This window comes from Argopecten irradians, chromosome 3, assembly GCF_041381155.1.
Source record: "Argopecten irradians isolate NY chromosome 3, Ai_NY, whole genome shotgun sequence".
NCBI classification, from domain to species: domain Eukaryota; kingdom Metazoa; phylum Mollusca; class Bivalvia; order Pectinida; family Pectinidae; genus Argopecten; species Argopecten irradians.
In genome coordinates this window covers 40416479-40437590 of record NC_091136.1, presented here as the reverse complement: position 1 = coordinate 40437590, position 21112 = coordinate 40416479, and the positions used below count along the sequence as shown (strand labels likewise).

General features: G+C 36.2%; 2 protein-coding genes and 1 long non-coding RNA gene across 3 annotated transcripts; 1 reads left to right on the top strand and 2 right to left on the bottom strand.

Moving 5' to 3' along the window:
* Window positions 1–1303: 1303 nt before the first annotated feature.
* LOC138318584 (uncharacterized) lies at window positions 1304–7033 on the bottom strand. The gene is made up of 5 exons (XR_011207889.1): window positions 6247–7033; window positions 2731–2846; window positions 2241–2315; window positions 1768–2016; window positions 1304–1358 (listed from the first exon to the last, which is right to left on the bottom strand). It is a non-coding gene; the product is annotated as an uncharacterized lncRNA (long non-coding RNA).
* A 1341-nt stretch (window positions 7034–8374) lies between these two features.
* Window positions 8375–12355, bottom strand: LOC138318583 (uncharacterized). Its single transcript, XM_069261082.1, has one exon. It carries the CDS (start codon window positions 11847–11849, stop codon window positions 11160–11162), a length of 690 nt encoding a protein of 229 aa, XP_069117183.1. The 5' UTR covers window positions 11850–12355; the 3' UTR covers window positions 8375–11159.
* A 2601-nt stretch (window positions 12356–14956) lies between these two features.
* LOC138318582 (uncharacterized) lies at window positions 14957–16372 on the top strand. The gene has a single exon (XM_069261081.1). It carries the CDS (start codon window positions 15068–15070, stop codon window positions 16157–16159), a length of 1092 nt encoding a protein of 363 aa, XP_069117182.1. The 5' UTR covers window positions 14957–15067; the 3' UTR covers window positions 16160–16372.
* Window positions 16373–21112: the final 4740 nt, after the last annotated feature.

The window sequence follows — 21112 nt, the reverse complement described above, 5'->3', positions numbered from 1 at the left end:
ATACTGTGTTAATATATAAAGAGAGAAAAATGTCTATAGAGCCAAACACCTGTGCATGAACCACATGTAGGCCTATGTGATTCATATCATCTCACAATTCATTGCATGCACAGGACAGGAAAAGGAATGGATGTATACAATGTAGAATAGTTTGGTTTGATTGAAAAGTACCAAGAAATAGAGTATAAAACAGTCCGTTAATGATTTCTACACAGTTCATCAAGTGAAGAAGATCTGGTGGAAAAGTATACCTGATGAATACTGAGAATAGATATATATAGATGTATTATACGATCGATATGTATACATATATTTACAAATAACATATATATACATGCAGTAACCGTGTTGATCATGAGCAAAGTAATATAATACAGACATGTCTCAACATACAATTTGATGTATCTCGACTAGCACCGATTCCAGTGATCGTATATGTACATGTACTATCACATATTTCATACACATAAGAATATCTTTATAAATTACCCAAAGAAGAAATAGAAAGCAGTTATAATACATGTATATAGTAAGCTATTAGTCCACCTCTTTACGTATGTTCTGAATATTTAGATATACTGTGCTCTCCTAACTCTCAGATTATGAATAGGTTAGTAGTATCATGATATTTATTTATATATATATATAGTTTGGGATAAATACTGTATTTATCTCAAATTATTACACGAGAGGAAAGTTAAAGTCAACCGATCATTACCAAAATTGACACGACCACGTGTTTATATTTGTACGATAAAATACCCCATATGGTGCCCCATGTATGCATTTCACTATTTACATCCACTATTTTTCGATTAATACATATTTTGTATTAAGCTTTATATAAACTATATATAACCTTTGACATGACACATTTATAATCTGTGAAATCTAACATGTATCATATACTAAAACAATTATAGAACATTGTATTGTTCATCGTTTGCTCAAAACTGCCCTCTCTCTCGGCCACGCTTGTTTTGTTTTTGTATCCGGGTATCGAACATATACATATACACGAGGTATTTTTAACTATGCAAACCAACCCGTTCTATTTTAAGAATTCTTTACTAATTGATTATGGCGTTATTATCTTCATTGGAAAGAAATCAAATGAAGAACCTTTCATAAGGGATGTTAAGGTTCCGCTATAGTTAACCAAGGGCCATCCAAAATCAAAGTTTTTTGTCAGAGCTGTCGCAATAAATAAGACAACCAATATACCAAAATGTTCGTATTTGTATATGGAAGATTAATAACAGAGTAATATAACAATTCCTTCAACCAATCTTAAAACATTTACCTTTAAACCAGGTCAACTTCTTAGAAATCATATGAAGTCAGCAAAGTACAAACGTCTGCAAAGAATAGATAATATTCATCTTAAAGACATTAATAAGGTGATGGGGGGTTGCTTTCCTAAAAATATCAGTGCTACAATACATAATCTTATTTACAAAACATAAGGTCACACTTGAAAAACATGGAAGCCATGAGGACAGAACTACTTTTTCTATGAAAGTATGGAAGCTGTGTGGTGGCAAATGTATAACATAGAAACAGAAATATATTAATTAGTGCATTTGTGTGAGCTTGTAATTTTTACCTAAAGCCACAATTAAAACTCTTTTTAAGCACTTTAAAATGTGATGTTTTCATTTTTATGCTTAATTTATACGTATTTTGGAATATCATAAAATTGGAATGCATGATTGAATGAAGATTTATGTTGCAATCTACAAGCACATAGAATAACTCTCTACTCACTTTTAAATATCCATGAACACTAATGCTGAAGACCTGTAATCTTCTAGCAGGTGATCCACTTCGTATGGGTCCTCTTCTCCCTCGTACTGAACCTCATATACTGCATCAGCAGCACCATCAACACCGGACACAACACTCAAAACTGTCCCCTTATACCATTCGCGTTGGTTTTTATTTTCATCGATAACCCATTGCTGTTTTATGGTTCTTCCCACAAACTTCACCTTTGATGTGCGGGCTCTTGATAACCTAGAAAACACAAATTAGGCAAAATATTCAAACACATGTTTTTTTAGTTTTAATGAGCTAATGATTATTGTTACTTCAATTATAATTATAATACATACTGTTGAATTGTTTGTAATAGAAATTTTGCTGAAATACATGTTCTTGTAACGAGAAATAAATAATAAATTATTATTCTTAATTCCTCTTGTTTCATTTTTTAAAACAAAACTTTCACTTGATGATACCTTTGTGAGGTAGATGCTGAACTGCCAGCTATAGCTTCATTGCAAGGAGGTGCTTTGGTCACTTCATGATTTTCACTGTAATATTTCAGACATTAAATTCAATAATATATTTTGAAATAACAGTAATATTGGTATCACTCATATGTGAAATGGTTTAATCTGTTATATCTTAATAATTTCAAACTATAAGTTATAGGGGCCGCCTGGTTAATATGTGGGGCAGGTTAATAGTTTTTTTGGGTACAGTTCAGTGATTTAAGGGAGTCGCCTAGATGAGTCCTGGACTCGTCATTTTCCTGTGGGACTCACCAAAATTTTGAGAACCTTCCATATTTCTTTGTACTGGGACCCATCAAAATTTGAAATTTAGTGTGATGGACTCGCCTTAAAAAATCCTACATAAATTGCTGAGTACTCTGATTTTCCTACACCATCTAAAATGGCATGTTCAATAAATATTATTGTATTTATGTACACAATTTCAATTTACCTTGGCAAAGTTGATGTATGGGATGTGGGCGTTGGAACATTACTTTTGGCTGCGGTTGTCTTGGAATGTGTTCGTCTGCTTCTTCGGGTCACATTTTTCTTGGCCGATTCATTATACTGAAAAGACAAAAAGTGTCAGTGTTAAAATTTAATTCTGTACTTTTACCATTCAAAACTTAGATACTTACCACAGAATCATGTATCACACCCTTTCAATGATTTTTCCTGAATAAGCTAACTATATAATATAAAATATTAATTATGTCATATTTAATATTAATAAGCCTATCAATTCTTCATATTCTATACATGTCTTACCCAAATTCCCGGCTCTCTGATTCCTGGACTTTTCCCTTCTCGTGGTGAAGTTAACTCTGGAAGTAGAGCTTTGTAGTAAAAGCTTTCAAGCTTTGGCAACATTTTGTTTTCCCACAACTGAATATTTCTAAAAATGCGTTGAATGTACATTTTGTATGGCTGGCTTGTGCGCACTACAAGATCAATCCAGGGCTTATCACAAATGTTCATCAATCCATGGCATTGATAGAAATAGTCATGGTTTTCTCGCAGTGTTAATTTGCCCTCCTTCAATTCCAAACAAAAGTTTTTCTGAGTTTCAGCTGCTTGATACAAATTAAGTGGTTTATTGTACAGAACATTCTTCACTTCAACCAGGCCAACTTCCCCATTTCGAACAACAACTATTCCATCCGGACTGGCACCTAAAAATTTGTTGCATCTGTCAATGACAAGGCCACTCGATTGGATTTCCATATTGATATTATGCTCAGTCTTTTTCAGTTGGTATTCTTTCAGGCTATTTTCTTCTTGCAAGAGACCATGTGTGGTGTATCTATTTCCTCTGAATTTACTGTAGAGATGTTTGCGGACTAAACATAAGACAGGTATCGATGGATTTCTGCGTATAATAGGGCCAAAAGTAGATGCTGTGATTCTCTTTCGTCTCTCTGTATGCCAGATGGATGAATGTGATTGTTGGAGGGTTGATTTTTCAATTTGTAAGATTTTGCTTTCACTGATGTTAATCTCTCTCTTTAAATACTGGTCTTTCAATTCATCAAGTGTTTTTGGTGATACATCCTCTGAGAAATCTATGGCCTCTGGTCCATATGATAGTCTAGCTTTCTTGGAGTTCGCCTGAGTTGCGCTTACCATTTTTCTCTTCCATCTTTTTTCTTTTTGTCGTTTGCTTGCCTTTATGTGTGGTGGTATTTAGGTGCATCTGGTGTCTTTGCCTGTACAGTTTAGAAAACAGGAACCCAGGCTCTGTAGCTGTAGCGGATTTCCACACCGTCGGAGACCATTGTGGTCCAAGATTCATTCTTAATGCCCCACCATAGCAACGACCATGCCAGGAACCACGATTACAAAGGTTGTAGACCTTTCCTCCGTCAAATTTAGATCGAATGTGCATCCAACTTTCAGCCAGGTTGGTAGTGAGGCATCCAATCAATCGACTGCTCTTCTCTGCCAGAGGTATTAATATGTTGGTGACATCTTTAATTATGCACTGATCTACCTGGTCAAAAACTGTATAAGTGCCTTGTCTTGCCTCTTCTTGAGCCTGTAATGAGGTGCCGTCTGTCCACATGTTAACCTGCTCAGTGATGACCTCATCAACATGGGTGTTGTTGGAATGTGAGTCTGCATTATCGTCACATGGTGGTAACGTAGGAGACGTTGATTTGGCTTTACAGAAATCTGAACAGTTGGTATGGTTTCCAAAGACATGATGCACAGATTGACGAATATCCCTGGATAGCTTCTGAGATGCCAGATGTCTGTTTCCATTCTCTTCAGCTTCCCTGCTTCGCATTCGAATGGCACAACGAATGGCACTTACAATCCGGATTCTGGCTGCTTTGGTTAGATGGTGTCTACCTTTATAAGAGGGATTATCCACTACCAACTTTTCTAACTTAGATCGGACACATTTGCAGGCATGATTGCAACACTCTAGTTTAACAACATCTTTGCCCCATATCGGCACTTCTTCCCTAATCTTTGCAAATGTAGAAGAGTCCCCATCACCGATGACTTTGGTGTACCGCAGGCCATGCTTTGTTTCTGCCTGATTGAAACCTTCAACGATTATGTCCGCCTCCATGGACTGGCTGCTATCTTCCCAGTTCTTAAAACACTTATGTGGTCTAGGTACCTCCTGTTTTTGTTGTGACATATTGCAAATGTAACAGTACTTGTTACGTACTCCTATGTGTAACAGTTTCTTTGTTTCCTGGCCAATAATTATAGCTACCCCACCCAGAGCATTATATGTGTGTTTGTGTGTTCTCTTCGACCATCCTCCGTCCGTTATGACTGTTATGCATGGTACCTCTCCATGATAATTGCCTTTACTGATCGCGATCTCTCGTTCCTCAGCACCTGCCATCAATAGTTCCGTTTCTAGGGCATCTTTCCACCACTGGCCTATTTCCTGTTCAATGGCGGAAAAGGAGGTTTGGGTCATACCAGGCGAATCAAGGGTGGCGAGGAATTCGTTCAAAATGGGCTGGACCATTACCTGTTACCATGCTTCCCCACACGGCTCTCACATTGATGTCGTACCGTTTGGAGTTAGGCAGCTTTGGACTTGTCTCAAATTTGAACATTTTTTTGCAGCCTTGACACTGAGACATGTAAATTGACGCTAATCCTAACGTACGCTCCTCTGATACAAGTTTTATGGGGGCTTCACCTTTCACCGAGAGTTTTACGGCTTCATCACATAAACATGCATGCATAGTTATCGTCGATACATATTTCTGAACACATTCTAAGTTTATTACACGAAAACCATTGCCAACAACATTGTTCACTCTTTTTATGCACAATTTGATGGTACTTGTGTCAGAAACATTACGCACACTGTAGATGGGCTTCACTTTTTGATGGCTAACCAAATGCCTCCGTGTTGTGAACATACCTTTGTTGGAAAAGTTTTTTTTTCTCAAAATTCTCATGTGAATACAACCAAATGTTTGAGGTGCATCTTGCAAAGAAACTTTGGCAATTGTGGGGGCTAAACAAAATTTGTATTTGGGTCTTCCAGGTCTCAAAGTTTGACGTTTCACAGAATTTATGCCGGATGATAATCCAAACCTTTTTTTGGTGTTTTTTCTCTTTGTTCCCATGTCGAAATGCTGTTTTCTATCCCTCTCTATATAGTCTAGCACTGACGACGTGTGTATGAGTTTCCGTAGTTTTACTGACATGACATAACTTTCTTGTACGCTTTTGTAAACACTTATTTAACACTACCGTGCATCTTAATTCCAAACATAACCAACCCAATAATGCAAACCAAATTTTAATAAAGTAAAAAAGAAGAAATAATAAAATGTTGTCACCGGATGTTTATACAGTCTACTGACAGTTAGCACGTAAACAAGACTGCAACATTAATGTTTGTACTTACCTTTAAAGTCCGATCGATATTTTGTAGTAAAAGCATTGAACAAATATGAAATGAGCAAAGATTGCCACGCTTACTTACCACAAATACCTTTTGTTTCTTCAGAATTCATCTATTCGTGGTTTGTTGAATGGACCGTATCACCAACCGGAAGTCCTGTCACGCAGAAGAGACCTTATTCATAATAAAAAAAAAACAAATAATTACCGATCGGATTTAAAAAATATTATGTTAAAAATATGAAGTCGGGAATTGTTAAACCAACAACATTTTAAACAGACGTCTAATCGGTAAATTAAAATATTTTCATTTTGTGCGGATGAGTATCGGTACTTCCTGCAAGAAGCTGAGAGGGAAATTGGAATGAAGCCGTGGATTTCTGTCGTAATTGTTGTTTATAGGCTCGAGAGTATTTACAATTGAACGTTAATTTGACAATATGATATTTGTGGAACCCGCAAAAACCCGATTTACTGATATCAAGGCCTTCGATCTTTCATAAAATCATTTTACTTTTTGTGAACTGCTGCTGCTACTGAATCCAATATGGCGACGCCCATAAAAAGATATAGCCAGACAGTAAAACTTAAGATTTCGTTTAAAGAGAAGAGAAAATCTTAAACTCGCTATCCGGAGCATGTGCTATGGATAGTCTGTATCCTATATCGAGCATATTTAGAATTGAAAAATCTATAAGGAATATGCCACATTTCTTTAAAATTATACACGTGATTATTCATATAGAGTTATTTCAATAGGGCAATGCATAGGCTACATTAGTTCTATATAATTCAATACTACATTAACAGAATACCCTTTTCATTATTTTACTAGAAATGGAAATGAATAAACCATAATAGCACTCTTTATGATAGTAAAAGTTAAATTGTTTGGAAGTAGGGTTGTATGGCCAATTGGAACTGTATGAACTGTATTAAACTGATATTTATATGATAGGAGCAACTGTGCCGTGGACGTGGGGTGTGCAATACTCAGAACGGCATTTGCATTCAAACAGACATGTCAACAAACGAAAACAACACAGCATCAGAAAATGATAGGTGGTGCTACCTACACTACTCTATTAGAACGAATACATTAAAGCGAAATAGTTTTACGTAGATATCTACCTTTTTATCAACAAGTTGTCGTTTCAAAATGTTCAACGGAAGTACACAATATTATTGTAAAATAAAGTCCAGCTTCGGTTCATTATTTCCGGAATTGTGAAAAAAATGTGTATTATACCAGAAACATTTTTAACGCGCTACATTGAATATGTCTGTATCCCATTGCGTTCATACCACCTTTAACGCAATCAAAACACTGTTCAATCTCTATATATTTTATTTCAATAAATTGATAAATAAAGAAAAATTCTAACATACACACGTTACACATATATACGATAGGCCTACACATATCAATACAAGAAAATATAATCAGTAGAATGGAAAATATATTCAACCACATTTCGCCATTTTCTAATAGTGGCAATCACACACGTGTAAGACAATGCTTGTAATAATTAGTTATAAATATAATATATATGTAGATGAGACATTACAAATGATACATCATGCAGTTTGTAATAACAAATACATGTACATGTGTATATATACATTAAAAGTCTATATATAAGGCTAGCACAAAAACATACAAATTGCATTGACTCTGGAGTTAACTAGATTTAGTATACATATAACTTCTGTTACAGTTAATATAATTTCGTATTTACTTAAAAAATAAGGTCAGTCATAAAATACCACTTTTAAATGGTAGTTAAATATTCCGCAAAGAAGAACACGCAGGTGATAGGTGATAATTTGACACTGAATTGAGATTTAAAAAAAATCTAAATCTTTCACAGTAATGAGAATACACCACAAATGGTCTCGCAAGTGTTCAGTGTGGCTACATTCAAGTACACTGTGCAATATGAGATCGTTAACATTAAACCACAAAAATGGCACAAATATACATTTCTTCAAATTAATAGACAACAACATCCCTTGGTTGTTCTATACGCCACAAACTACAGCCAGGGAAACGTTTTCGGTCGTCTAGCGAAAATGTAGTCTATGACCTGCTTTGATAAATTTGACGTATCATGTGTCAAAAATACTGTGGATATTTCTAACAAAGAAATGTTAAAAACTTATATTATACATTATGTATATAGATTGAATTAAATATAATAGACACAATATTTGGTATTAATCTTTTATTTTACAGACATTTTTACAAGTACATACATTTGACTGGTCCGTATGATATATAAATCAACAATTTTTTTCTATTATTTGTCAGATTGAGGAATTAATGTGAACTTCATGTATGTCCAGCTTATAGTGGTCACCGTATCTACCTGTAGTGGACATCATGTCCACCTGTAGTGGACACCGTGTTCACATCTTGTGCACTCCGTGTCTACCTGTAGTCTAAATCTTGTGCACTCCGTGTCTACCTGTAGTCTAAACCTCGTGCACTCCGTGTCTACCTGTAGTCTAAACCTCGTGCACTCCGTGTCCACTCGTAGTTCACACCGTGTGCACAATGTGTAACCTTTAGTCTAGTACCAACTGTAACTGGCATCAAGCTCTGTTCACTCAATGAAATAACGCAATGATATATTAAACCACAAAAATGACATTTCCAATATCGCGCATTTCTACTCATATTTTAACAATTCGCTTCATGCATGAACTAAACTGTGGAAAACGTAAAGCAAGTTTCCATATTGCATATGGTTCCATATTTTTTGTGAAAAATGAGATATATCTTTGTCAGCTTCCATCCTTTCACAAAGTTGAAACTGTTCATATTTTCTAACATGGGCATTTACTAAACGTTTCCATTTGCATTTGTTTTGAAATGTACCACATTTAACAAATCCAAAAAGTACCAAAAAATTTTTTTAATGTCAGGGAAAAATCATAAAATGCACAAATATACGTAAACATATACAGCCTGTACTGACACATCATTTATATAGATATTATTCATATACATCAGGGGCCGCGGTGGCCGAGTGGTTAAGATGTACCGACATATTACCACATGCCCTCCACCTCTGGGTCGCGAGTTCGAATCCCATGTGGGGCAGTTGCCAGGTACTGGCCGCTGGTCGGTGGTTTTTCTCCGGGTACTCCGGCTTTCCTCCACCAACAAACCTGGCATGTCCTTAAATGACCTTGGCTATTAATAGGACGTTAAACTAATCAAAACTCATATACATCAGTGTTTTATTGTAAATGTTATGTTCTCGATCATGCGGTTTTTACTTCGTCTACAGTATAGTCATCTACGTTGAACCGACAAAGGTTGGTACACAATGACTTGTAATTTTCTATGCCCTTTTCCAGCCATCGTAGGTTGGTCACTGAACAATAAGATGAAATCCTATAACCGGCAGAACTCATGATACAGCGTTTATGGAATGAGATAAATCAGAAGATACTTTCTGGTGCTACTGTAAACGATATTAGTTGAAACAAAGCAAAACTCTCTGCAATGCAAAACGACAAACAATAAACCCGCCGTCATTGACATTTTCACATAGAACTTTGACTAACCTTCGCAACATACATATACATGTACACAAAAGCAGAAAGGAAAATAGGAATTGATAAGATTAACTTACGATTCCAGATATTAAGCTGCTGATGACAATAATAAAAAATATGAAAAACCAGTAAAACGTCTTGTGCATTGGGAGATCACTACAAAACCTTTTTTTCAATCATAAACACTACAACCAATAGTTCTTATCTCAATTCGTGTAATTAATTACTACAACGCATTTTGTAGTATAGCCACCTAAGCGATGCCATCATTCCATGTTGGAACGTGAAATATTTTTGCATTTGTTTTAATTTTGCCAAAAATACTTTACAAATAAATAGTCTGGAAGTATTTATACCCGAGAAAATTGGGGATGTTATAATTAGCCATCATGTGTTGAACCATATTGTTAACTCTGAACCAATATAATATAACAAGTCCTTATTCAGCCCCTTCAAGTTCATTGTTGCTTCGCCATCGACTTTTACGTCTGTGAATTTCTCTAGATAACGAGATAAAAATAATACTTTCTTTATAAAAATGTTTCTTTAAGATGCTCCATCGATGACAACTGGTATTTTTCTCTATCAAAACAATATAGTAGACGAATTAGTATTTTTCTTTAGTTAGAGAAGTTATTTACTTTACACCATTACCACATTTGAAAAGTTTGAGCTTCTAATTTTACTTCAAAATAAAAATATTAAAAAATATTAATTGCGTCCCGAAAAAAATCCGTGACACTATATGCTATATGGAATGAAGTACCGAAAGCAAAAAGAATTGTTTCATATTAATTTTTGTGTTAATGAAACATAAACATACACGATTAAACACCAATTTTTGTCCAAATGATGAGTATCGTTTATGCTCTGTCGGCGGTGGAGCATTTTTAATCTGCCGTATCTGATGAAGCTTGTTTGTAGCCTCCAACTTATTATATAATTTTGGTGTCCACCACTTAAATATCTTACATACCAGACTCAGATACACTATTTTGTTTAGGAATGTACTATTTATTTAATCGCTTTTGAGTTTGAAATACGCTAATATGTTGGTTTTTTCTGTCGTTAAACAAATGTACATTATTTTGCCTATGCCAGGCTTTCTCACTATGCAGTGAATTTCAACAAACAGTTCTTAAAGCAAATAAAAACAAGTTGACATAAATATTTGATAATTTTTCTTTTTAGTTTTTATTTTATTGACATTGCAAACAAAATCTAAAAATAATTGCAACAAATATATATTTTAAAAAAAATCTATTTGTCACATGAAATTATGTAAAATGCGTTTGAACACGATAATTCTTATATTAGATTTTGAGTAAAACAAAATACATGATACAGTGTACAGTTCATTTTACTGAATAATAACTTTTAAAAATAAAACATTACAACACTAAAACTGTTCTTACTTCTAAAGTTATGTCACATTTTCAACTCTTTATAAGGAGCCGATACACAAAGATCTCCTTCAGAATTTTTCGAACACGAGAGGTTATTAACGTCAACATTGTCCGGCAATGTGTACTGTGTGGCATAATACTCTCTACGGATCAACCCGTCGTCACTCTCATTCTTCTCGGATTTCGCCAGTAATGAGTTACCCTTAACTAGCACTTTGACGTCATCGCCGGGGAACTGTTCTTTGTTAAATGAGAGTTTTAAGTTTTTCACAGTGCTGTCAATGACTCTCCTCTCGTCCACACCACGTGTCATCGATGTCTCCTCAACGCTTTCCTCCAAGATTTCGTCATTTGTTTCATGTTCATCATTAGGACCCGTTCTTTCTGCGTCAGGAGGAAACCCCTGGACATCTAGGTCACTATTGAAACTCAGCCTTTTGTGTTCAATAAGTTCAAAGTCATCTGGGTACTCAATGATTACTTTCGTGTCTTTCTCCTCCGTATCATTGTCGTGACCTTGAATATGTACCTGTTCCTGGTGTTTAGAAACATCATTTATTGTTTCATCCGTTCCATTTGTCTTTCTGTCTTGGATTTGTTCGTCCTCCGTTTTTTCTAAAGTCACCACCAGTTCCTTTGTGTTCTCCTTGTCTTTTGTAACGACTTTTGCTTCTATTGTCAACGTACCTTCTGATGTGAAGTGACATTTCATAGAATCGATGTCAACATCTTCAGGTATGGTTGTGTTTCTATGACTCTCGTAGATGTCGGAAATGTCTCCCTCTCCCTCGGTCCGGCGGGCCTTAGTCAAGACTCGTCCATCCCGGGTGGTTATTGTGACGTCATCGGGTCCGTATCCCTTCAGATTCAGCCTGTGTATCCACTTTTTGGACTTTGGAGGTGTACGTTTCTCACATTGTCTCTCAGCTACGTGCCCAGTTATAGCACCAAGTAAGGGTAGGAGGATTCTTTCCGTGAATTCATGTACCCCACTGTCCCTGTGATGTAGGGACAAAGGCCTTTGGGTGAATGCTTGTCGGCAAGTTGTCGGCTGTGGGTTCTAATGTGACTGTCGTCGGTCCCAGTAGCACTCTGGACAGTGACGAGGAACAGCTCTCATTGTAAACATGGTGTCACTAATGTTATTATAATATAGTATAGCTCTAGAATAAGTATTAGATAGAGATCTCTTCTCCTTTAGGCTTCAAACCTTGTATGGTTAGCAGTGTTTTGTGTAACGCCTTATATACTGAATGCTCTTATTCGGAGAAAACACGAGAAAAATCTATATCGAGAAACATATACAAACACCTGGTATGTTACTATATATAGATTCATGTTGTTAACACGGAGTTGCGCCTGTTTCCAGATCATTCGAGAACCATCATTTACAACATCATTGTGAATGACTGAAGTTTTTGCTGAATTTAAAAATCCATTATCATACACGACATTATTAAAACTTATTATACATGTACCGGTTACTTATAGATTGGCAGGTGTGCAAACTAACTTCTCAGTGGTAAGGGGAATCCCCCTGTCGATAGATCCTATATAGTGTGTGTACATTTGTATACATGCTAAACACGTTTACATTATAGTCAAGTTTGATATACTAGTATGACATGACCCTCTTCTACGTAAAACAAAATAATAGTTTAGACAACAGGGCATTAAACATAAACAGTAACACAAAAGCAATTAAACTTTAAAGCTATTGTTAATTACTATGAGCACGGAATACATGAACACCATGCTTAAATGTTTTACGTACATGCAAGGACGTATATGTTAATAATATGGCAAAAACCTCATAGTCTGTATACAAAAAACAGCATGATTTTTTAGATTATATTTAAAACATTGTACATCAGGAAAATGATTTTACAAAACTGCTTGGACCCAAATTACTGAAATTTAAGACACTAATACGGTAAAAGAAAAAAAAATCAAGAAGTTGATAACGATATACTAGTGCACATAATAGGAATACTATCAGGGTTGATAAAAGCTTATTACAGCCAAAATCATTGAAAATATATAACTGGTTAAAAAAAACCTAGCACATGTTACCTGAGGTTTTTATCAAAAGAAAGTTATCTTTTGTCATTTCACTTGTTCCAAATCTTATTTCCTAAAAAACACGCATACACAAAATAAATATCTATAAATGAATTAATAAAATTTAAAAAAAAAAGTCCACTATACGGTGTTTTTGAATCGGTATGAACAGTTTACTGAATGGAAAGCAGCGCATGACTTCACTTGTACACCAATGTACATCACTCTAATAATATATTGATGACCAGCTTTTAGAAGCCAGTTTAACACATTAGATATATCAACAGTGTCCTGGTAACCTAAAACAGCCTTGTCAAGGTTTTAATCAAATTCGTAGAGCAACTTCTCCAAACAAACTGTTGAGCAATACAAAAAGTTGGGAAATACACACTCATTGAAGCACTGAAACTGACATTTGTTCATATTTCGGAAAACATATCACTTCTTTTTAACGGTCTTTTAGAAAACATCAGGGAACCAAGTTTTAATCCCTTAACCAGTCCTAGTAATATTCCTATTACATGTACTATAATTTTGATTTAAACTTCTTTATTTTTTATGTTACCATGTAAGTGTCTTGAAACTCTTTAGTAACATCATTATCATGATTCATTATGATTTCAATATTAATTAAAGTATATGTAAAATTCATACTATATTTTGAATACATGTTATGAAATTTGTTACACAATTATAATCATTGCTTTGTCGTTTTGCTTTGTCGTATTACTTTGTCGTATTAGCATATACATTTATTTGTAACTGTTATACAAGAGATTCACGCATTCCGTAATAATATTAATTTTATCTTCAGTGATAGTTTTAATATATGAGTTTTTTCTGTTTTTCGGTTAATGTACTTAATATCTAAATCATTATTATATTTACAAACAAGAGGATATTGTGATAAATTAACGGTTGGTCATAGCGTAAACATGTTTCTCAGTAAACATTTTTTTATAATATTATTATTGAATATTTATTGCGTTAATCAAGGTTTATTTCTTGGAGCCCCGATTGTAGAGTGGATAAGATGCCATGACATATAACCATAATCACTCGAAGTCAGATTGGAATCTATGGGCAGTTGACAGGTACTTTCCTTCATAAACTAGCACGTCCGCATATGACTCTGGTTGTTAATATAATTTTAAACCAATGAAATAAAAAGATATTTCTATATGGGAAATGGAAATCCCTTCGTTGACATCAACACACGAGCTATCAAATCGAGCAACTGGTTTTAAAACGTATCGTAATGTATTATGATATGTGAATGACTTAAATTGTTGTAGATGTCCCGCAAATATCAATGTACACTAGAGTAAAACATATTGATGAATAACTTGTGCCTATTTTCCTCTGTTGAACTTTCTAATTTTAACCATATACCTGTATACACTATAGCGATCTATCGATAAGGGAATTCCCCTAGCCACTCTGACAGTATAAACATGTATCTAGGTCAACAATTGGAACGTTTTAATAATGACGTGTGAGATATTGGATAGATAGATTCATGACGAATTCACATTTCTAAATTTACCAAAACTTGAGCTATTCACAATGATGTAGTAAATGATGGTTCTCGAATTATCTGGAAACATACGCCACTTCATGTCAACAACACGACGTAAACAACATATCTATTTTGAGTAACATACTAGGTGTTTGTAGATGTTTCTCGATATAGATTTTTCTCGCGTTTTCTCCACAGAAGATCAATTTGTATATAAGGCGTTACACAAACCACAGCTAACCATACAAGGTTTGAAGCCGATAGGAGAAGAGAGCTCTACCGAATACTTTTACAGTACAGCAATATATACTTTACAGCCTATAATTTACTATACTATTATAAGTGACACCATGTTTACCGTTAGAGCTGTTCCTCGTCACTATCCAGAGTATTGCTGGGACCGACGACAGTCACATTGGAACCCACAGCCGATAACTTGCCGACAAGCATTCACCCAAAGGCCTTTGTCCCGACACCCTAGGGACGGCGGGGTACATGAATTCACGGAAAGAATCCTCCTCCCCTTACTAAGCGCTATGACTGGACACGTAGCTGAGAGACAATGCGAGAAACTCGCACCTCCAACTTCCAAAAAATGGGTACACAGGCTGAATTTGAAAGGGTACGGACCCGATGACGTCACAATAACCACCCGGGATGGACGAATCTTGATTAAGGCCCGCCGGACCGAGGGAGAGGGAGACAATTCCGACGTTTACGAGAGTCACAGAAACATAACCATACCTGATGAGGTTGACATCGATTCCATGAAAAGTCACTTCACACCAGACGGTATGTTGACAATAGAAGCAAAATTCGTTACAAAAGACAAAGATAACACAAAGGAACTGGTGGTGACTTTACAAAAACCGGAGGATGAACAAACCCAAGATAATGTTTCTGAACACCAGCAGGAACATATTGAAGGTCACGACGATGAGGGTAGTGAGGAGAAAGACACAGAAGTTACCATTGAGTACCCAGATGACTTTGAACATGTTGAACCCCAAAGTCCAAGTTTCAATAAAGACGTTGATGCCCAGGAAACAAACGTCGTTGTTGGACACGAGCAGTTTCCACTCCACGAGGAATTAACGAGTCCTAATGGTGAATATGCCGAAAACTCAGAGGAAAATGTTGAGGAGACATCGGTGACACGTGATGTGGACGAGAAGAGAGTCACTGACGACAACGTGAAAAACTTTAAACTTTCATTCAACAAAGAACAGTTCCCCGGCGATGACGTCAAAGTGCTAGTTAAGGGTAACTCATTACTGGTGAAATCCGAGAAGAATGAGAGTGATGACGGGTTGATTCGTACTGAGTATTATGCCAGACAATACACATTGCCGGACAATGTTGACATTGGTAACATCTCGTGTTCGAAAAATTCTGAAGGAGAGCTTTGTGTATCGGTTCCGTATAAAGAGTCGCAAATGTGATATAATTTTAAGAGCAGAACAGTTTCAATGGTATAATGTTTTACATTTTTAATTAGCAAATTCTGTAAAATGAACTCTATATCGTACCATGTGTTACTCAAAATTGTAATAAGAATTTTTGTGTTCAAACTCTTTAACGCATCACATATTTATTTTTATTTTCTTATTTACATATTTGTTTGTTGCAATTTCAATAAAATAAAAAAAAACAAATCTCTTATCTTTTATTGTTATTTAATACAAATAATTGGTATAAAACATGATAAGTAAACAAACGTTGCCACGTGTCGGGATAATGACATCATTATAATGACAACGTCATAGTAACTTAACATCATGGGTATTTGTGTAAACAAAAGATGGCATGAGGAAGGTGGGGCATCCTCTGGAACGTAGCCATATTTATTAACTTATTATTTTTTTAGGATTTGAATGTTGTTTATTATCTGTTATGATGAAACTCAGTACAAAGTGAAGAAATCTGACCGAAGCGACATCACCAGAAAGCCATAAGCGTATCTAAAACTCAAAATCGAGTGTTAAAATGTTTAAAATATATAATGAAACACTCAAAGACTGGAGAAGACATGTTGTCATGAAGAGCTAAAATTTCTGACAATATATTCATCCACATTGGATTATCAAAATGCTTTCCTATATGCCATATTTGCGTTATGTTATCAAAAACGTCCATTTGCAAGGCAAGCGATGTGTTTTTATGAAGTTAAAGCCGATCAATGGTGGCGGTACCTACCATAGATACTAGTAAACATAATGGTGTGGCTACTTCGGGGAAATTACACCAATATGGTGGCGGTACCTACCATAGGAACATCTACTAGTCAACATAGTGGTGTTGTTACTTAGGGGAAATGACACCGTAATGGTGGAAATACCTACCATAGGTATTACATAAAGGTGTGGTTACTTAGGGGAAATGACACCGTAATGGTGGAAATACCTACCATAGGTATTACATAAAGGTGTGGTTACTTAGGGGAAATGACACCGTAATGGTGGAAATACCTGCCATAGGTATTACATAAAGGTGTGGTTACTAAGGGGAAATGACACCAATATGGTGGAAATACCTACCATAGGTATTACATAAAGGTGTGGTTACTTAGGGGAAATGACACCAATATGGTGGCGGTACCTACCATAGGTATTACATAAAGGTGTGGTTACTTAGGGGAAATGACACCAATATGGTGGCGGTACCTACCATAGGTATTACATAAAGGTGTGGTTACTTAGGGGAAATGACACCATAATGGTGGAAATACCTACCATAGGTATTACATAAAGGTGTGGTTACTTAGGGGAAATGACACCATAATGGTGGAAATACCTACCATAGGTATTACATAAAGGTGTGGTTACTTAGGGGAAATGACACCGTAATGGTGGAAATACCTACCATAGGTATTATATAAAGGTGTTGTTACTTAGGGGAAATGACACCGTAATGGTGGAAATACCTACCATAGGTATTACATAAAGGTGTGGTTACTTAGGGGAAATGACACCGTAATGGTGGAAATACCTACCATAGGTATTACATAAAGGTGTGGTTACTTAGGGGAAATGACACCGTAATGGTGGAAATACCTACCATAGGTATTACATAAAGGTGTGGTTACTTAGGGGAAATGACACCGTAATGGTGGAAATACCTACCATAGGTATTACATAAAGGTGTGGTTACTTAGGGGAAATGACACCAATATGGTGGCGGTACCTACCATAGGTATTACATAAAGGTGTGGTTACTTAGGGGAAATGACACCGTAATGGTGGAAATACCTACCATAGGTATTACATAAAGGTGTGGTTACTTAGGGGAAATGACACCAATATGGTGGCGGTACCTACCATAAGTATTACATAAAGGTGTGGTTACTTAGGGGAAATGACACCGTAATGGTGGAAATACCTACCATAGGTATTACATAAAGGTGTGGTTACTTAGGGGAAATGACACCATAATGGTGGAAATACCTACCATAGGTATTACATAAAGGTGTGGTTACTTAGGGGAAATGACGAGAATATGGTGGCGCTACCTACCATAAGTATTACATAAAGGTGTGGTTACTTAGGGGAAATGACACCAAATGGTGGCGGTACCTACCATAAGGTATTACATAAAGGTGTGGTTACTTAGGGGAAATTGACACTGTTATGGTGGAAATACCTGCCATAGGTATTATATAAAGGTGTGGTTACTTAGGGGAAATGACACCAATATGGTGGAAATACCTACCATAGGTATTACATAAAGGTGTGGCTACTTAGGGGAAATGACACCGTAATGGTGGAAATACCTACCATAGGTATTACATAAAGGTGTGGTTACTTAGGGGAAATGACACCGTAATGGTGGAAATACCTACCATAGGTATTACATAAAGGTGTGGCTACTTAGGGGAAATTACACCGTAATGGTGGAAATACCTACCATAGGTATTACATAAAGGTGTGGCTACTTAGGAGAAATGACACCGTAATGGTGGAAATACCTACCATAGGTATTACATAAAGGTGTGGTTACTTAGGGGAAATGACACCGTAATGGTGGAAATACCTACTACATAAAGGTGTGGCTACTTAAGGGAAAAGACACCAATATGGTCGAAATACCTACCATAGGTATTACATAAAGGTGTGGTTACTTAGGGGAAATGACACCATTATGGTGGAAATACCTACCATAGGTATTACATAAAGGTGTGGTTACTTAGGGGAAATGACACCAATATGGTGGCGGTACCTACCATAGGTATTACATAAAGGTGTGTCTACTTAGGGGAAATGACACCATTATGGTGGCGGTACCCACCATAGGTATTACATAAAGGTGTGTCTACTTAGGGGAAATGACACCATTATGGTGGCGGTACCCATCATAGGTATTACATAAAGGTGTGTCTACTTAGGGGAAATGACACCATTATGGTGGCGGTACCCATCATAGGTATTACATAAAGGTGTGTCTACTTAGGGGAAATGACACCATTATGGTGGCGGTACCTACCATAGGTATTACATAAAGGTGTGTCTACCTTAGGGGAAATGACACCAATATGGTGGCGGTACCTACCATAGGTATTACATAAAGGTGTGGTTACTTAGGGGAAATGACACCGTAATGGTGGAAATACCTACCATAGGTATTACATAAAGGTGTGGTTACTTAGGGGAAATGACACCGTAATGGTGGAAATACCTACCATAGGTATTACATAAAGGTGTGGTTACTTAGGGGAAATGACACCGTAATGGTGGAAATACCTACCATAGGTATTACATAAAGGTGTGGTTACTTAGGGGAAATGACACCATAATGGTGGAAATACCTACCATAGGTATTACATAAAGGTGTGGTTACTTAGGGGAAATGACACCAATATGGTGGAAATACCTACCATAGGTATTACATAAAGGTGTGGTTACTTAGGGGAAATGACACCATTATGGTGGAAATACCTACCATAGGTATTACATAAAGGTGTGGTTACTTAGGGGAAATGACACCAATATGGTGGCGGTACCCACCATAGGTATTACATAAAGGTGTGTCTACTTAGGGGAAATGACACCATTATGGTGGCGGTACCCACCATAGGTATTACATAAAGGTGTGTCTACTTAGGGGAAATGACACCATTATGGTGGCGGTACCTACCATAGGTATTACATAAAGGTGTGTCTACTTAGGGGAAATGACACCATTATGGTGGCGGTACCTACCATAGGTATTACATAAAGGTGTGGCTACTTAGGGGAAATGACACCGTAATGGTGGAAATACCTACCATAGGTATTACATAAAGGTGTGGCTACTTAGGGGAAATGACACCATTATGGTGGCAGTACCTACCGTAGGTATTAGTCAACATAATGGTGAGGCTACTTTGGGGAAAATATTTATTCTCACATTCTGCACCTTTTTTCTGCAAAGTGAAATTTTGAACAATTATATATTTTTAATGCGAAAACGATGACTATGTAAATAAACAAAAACTGTTAAGAAGATGGATAGAAACCGAAAATAAACATGGATTGTACAAATGTAGGCACATCATTACTATGGCGGAGTTTCCAATTATACATCTGCATGTTTCGGTGTTTACAAAATCAAAGCCTTGATACATACATATATAGTTAAATGTAAATTAGAGGTTCCGGAGCCGCGGAGGCCGTGTCCCGACATATTTACACAAGCCCTTAACCTCTGGGTCGCGAGGTCGGATACCATATTGGAAAACTGACGTGAGGTCTTATCTGACGTTGTCCCAATTCCCTGTAATGTATAACAATACATTGCGGGTTTTGATTTTGTTTGGTCTAACGTCAATTGCTGTATATAAAATGACATGATCTGTTTTGCTAATGGGTGGTGCTGTTTCTAGTTTGTTACTATATATAGATTCACGATTTACGTCGTGTTGTTAACACGGAGTTGCGCCTGTTTCCAGATCATTCTAGAACCATTATTTACTACATCATTGTGAATGACTCAAGTTTTGCTGAAATTAAAAATCCGTTATCGTACACGACATTATTAAAACTTATTATACATATACTGTTTACTTATAGATTGACAGGTGTGCATACAAACACGATTTCTCAATGGTAAGGGGAATCCCCTTGTCGATAGATCCTATGTAGTGTGTGTACATTTGTATACATGATAAACACGTTTACATTATAGTCAAGTTTAATATACTAGTATGAGATGACCCTCTTCTACGTAAAACAAAATAATAGTTTAGACAACAGGGCATTAAACATAAACAGTAACACAAAAGCAATTAAACTTTAAAGCTATTGTTAATTACTATGAGCACGGAATACATGAACACCATGCTTAAATGTTTTACGTACATGCAAGGACGTATATGCAAATAAATGGCAAAAACCTCATAGTCTGTATACAAAAAAACAGCA

Bases quoted from the DNA above. Each gene is read 5' to 3' on its own strand.
- LOC138318583 (XM_069261082.1), bottom strand. From the start codon at position 11,849: ATGAAATGTCACTTCACATCAGAAGGTACGTTGACAATAGAAGCAAAA.
- LOC138318582 (XM_069261081.1), top strand. From the start codon at position 15,068: ATGTTTACCGTTAGAGCTGTTCCTCGTCACTATCCAGAGTATTGCTGG.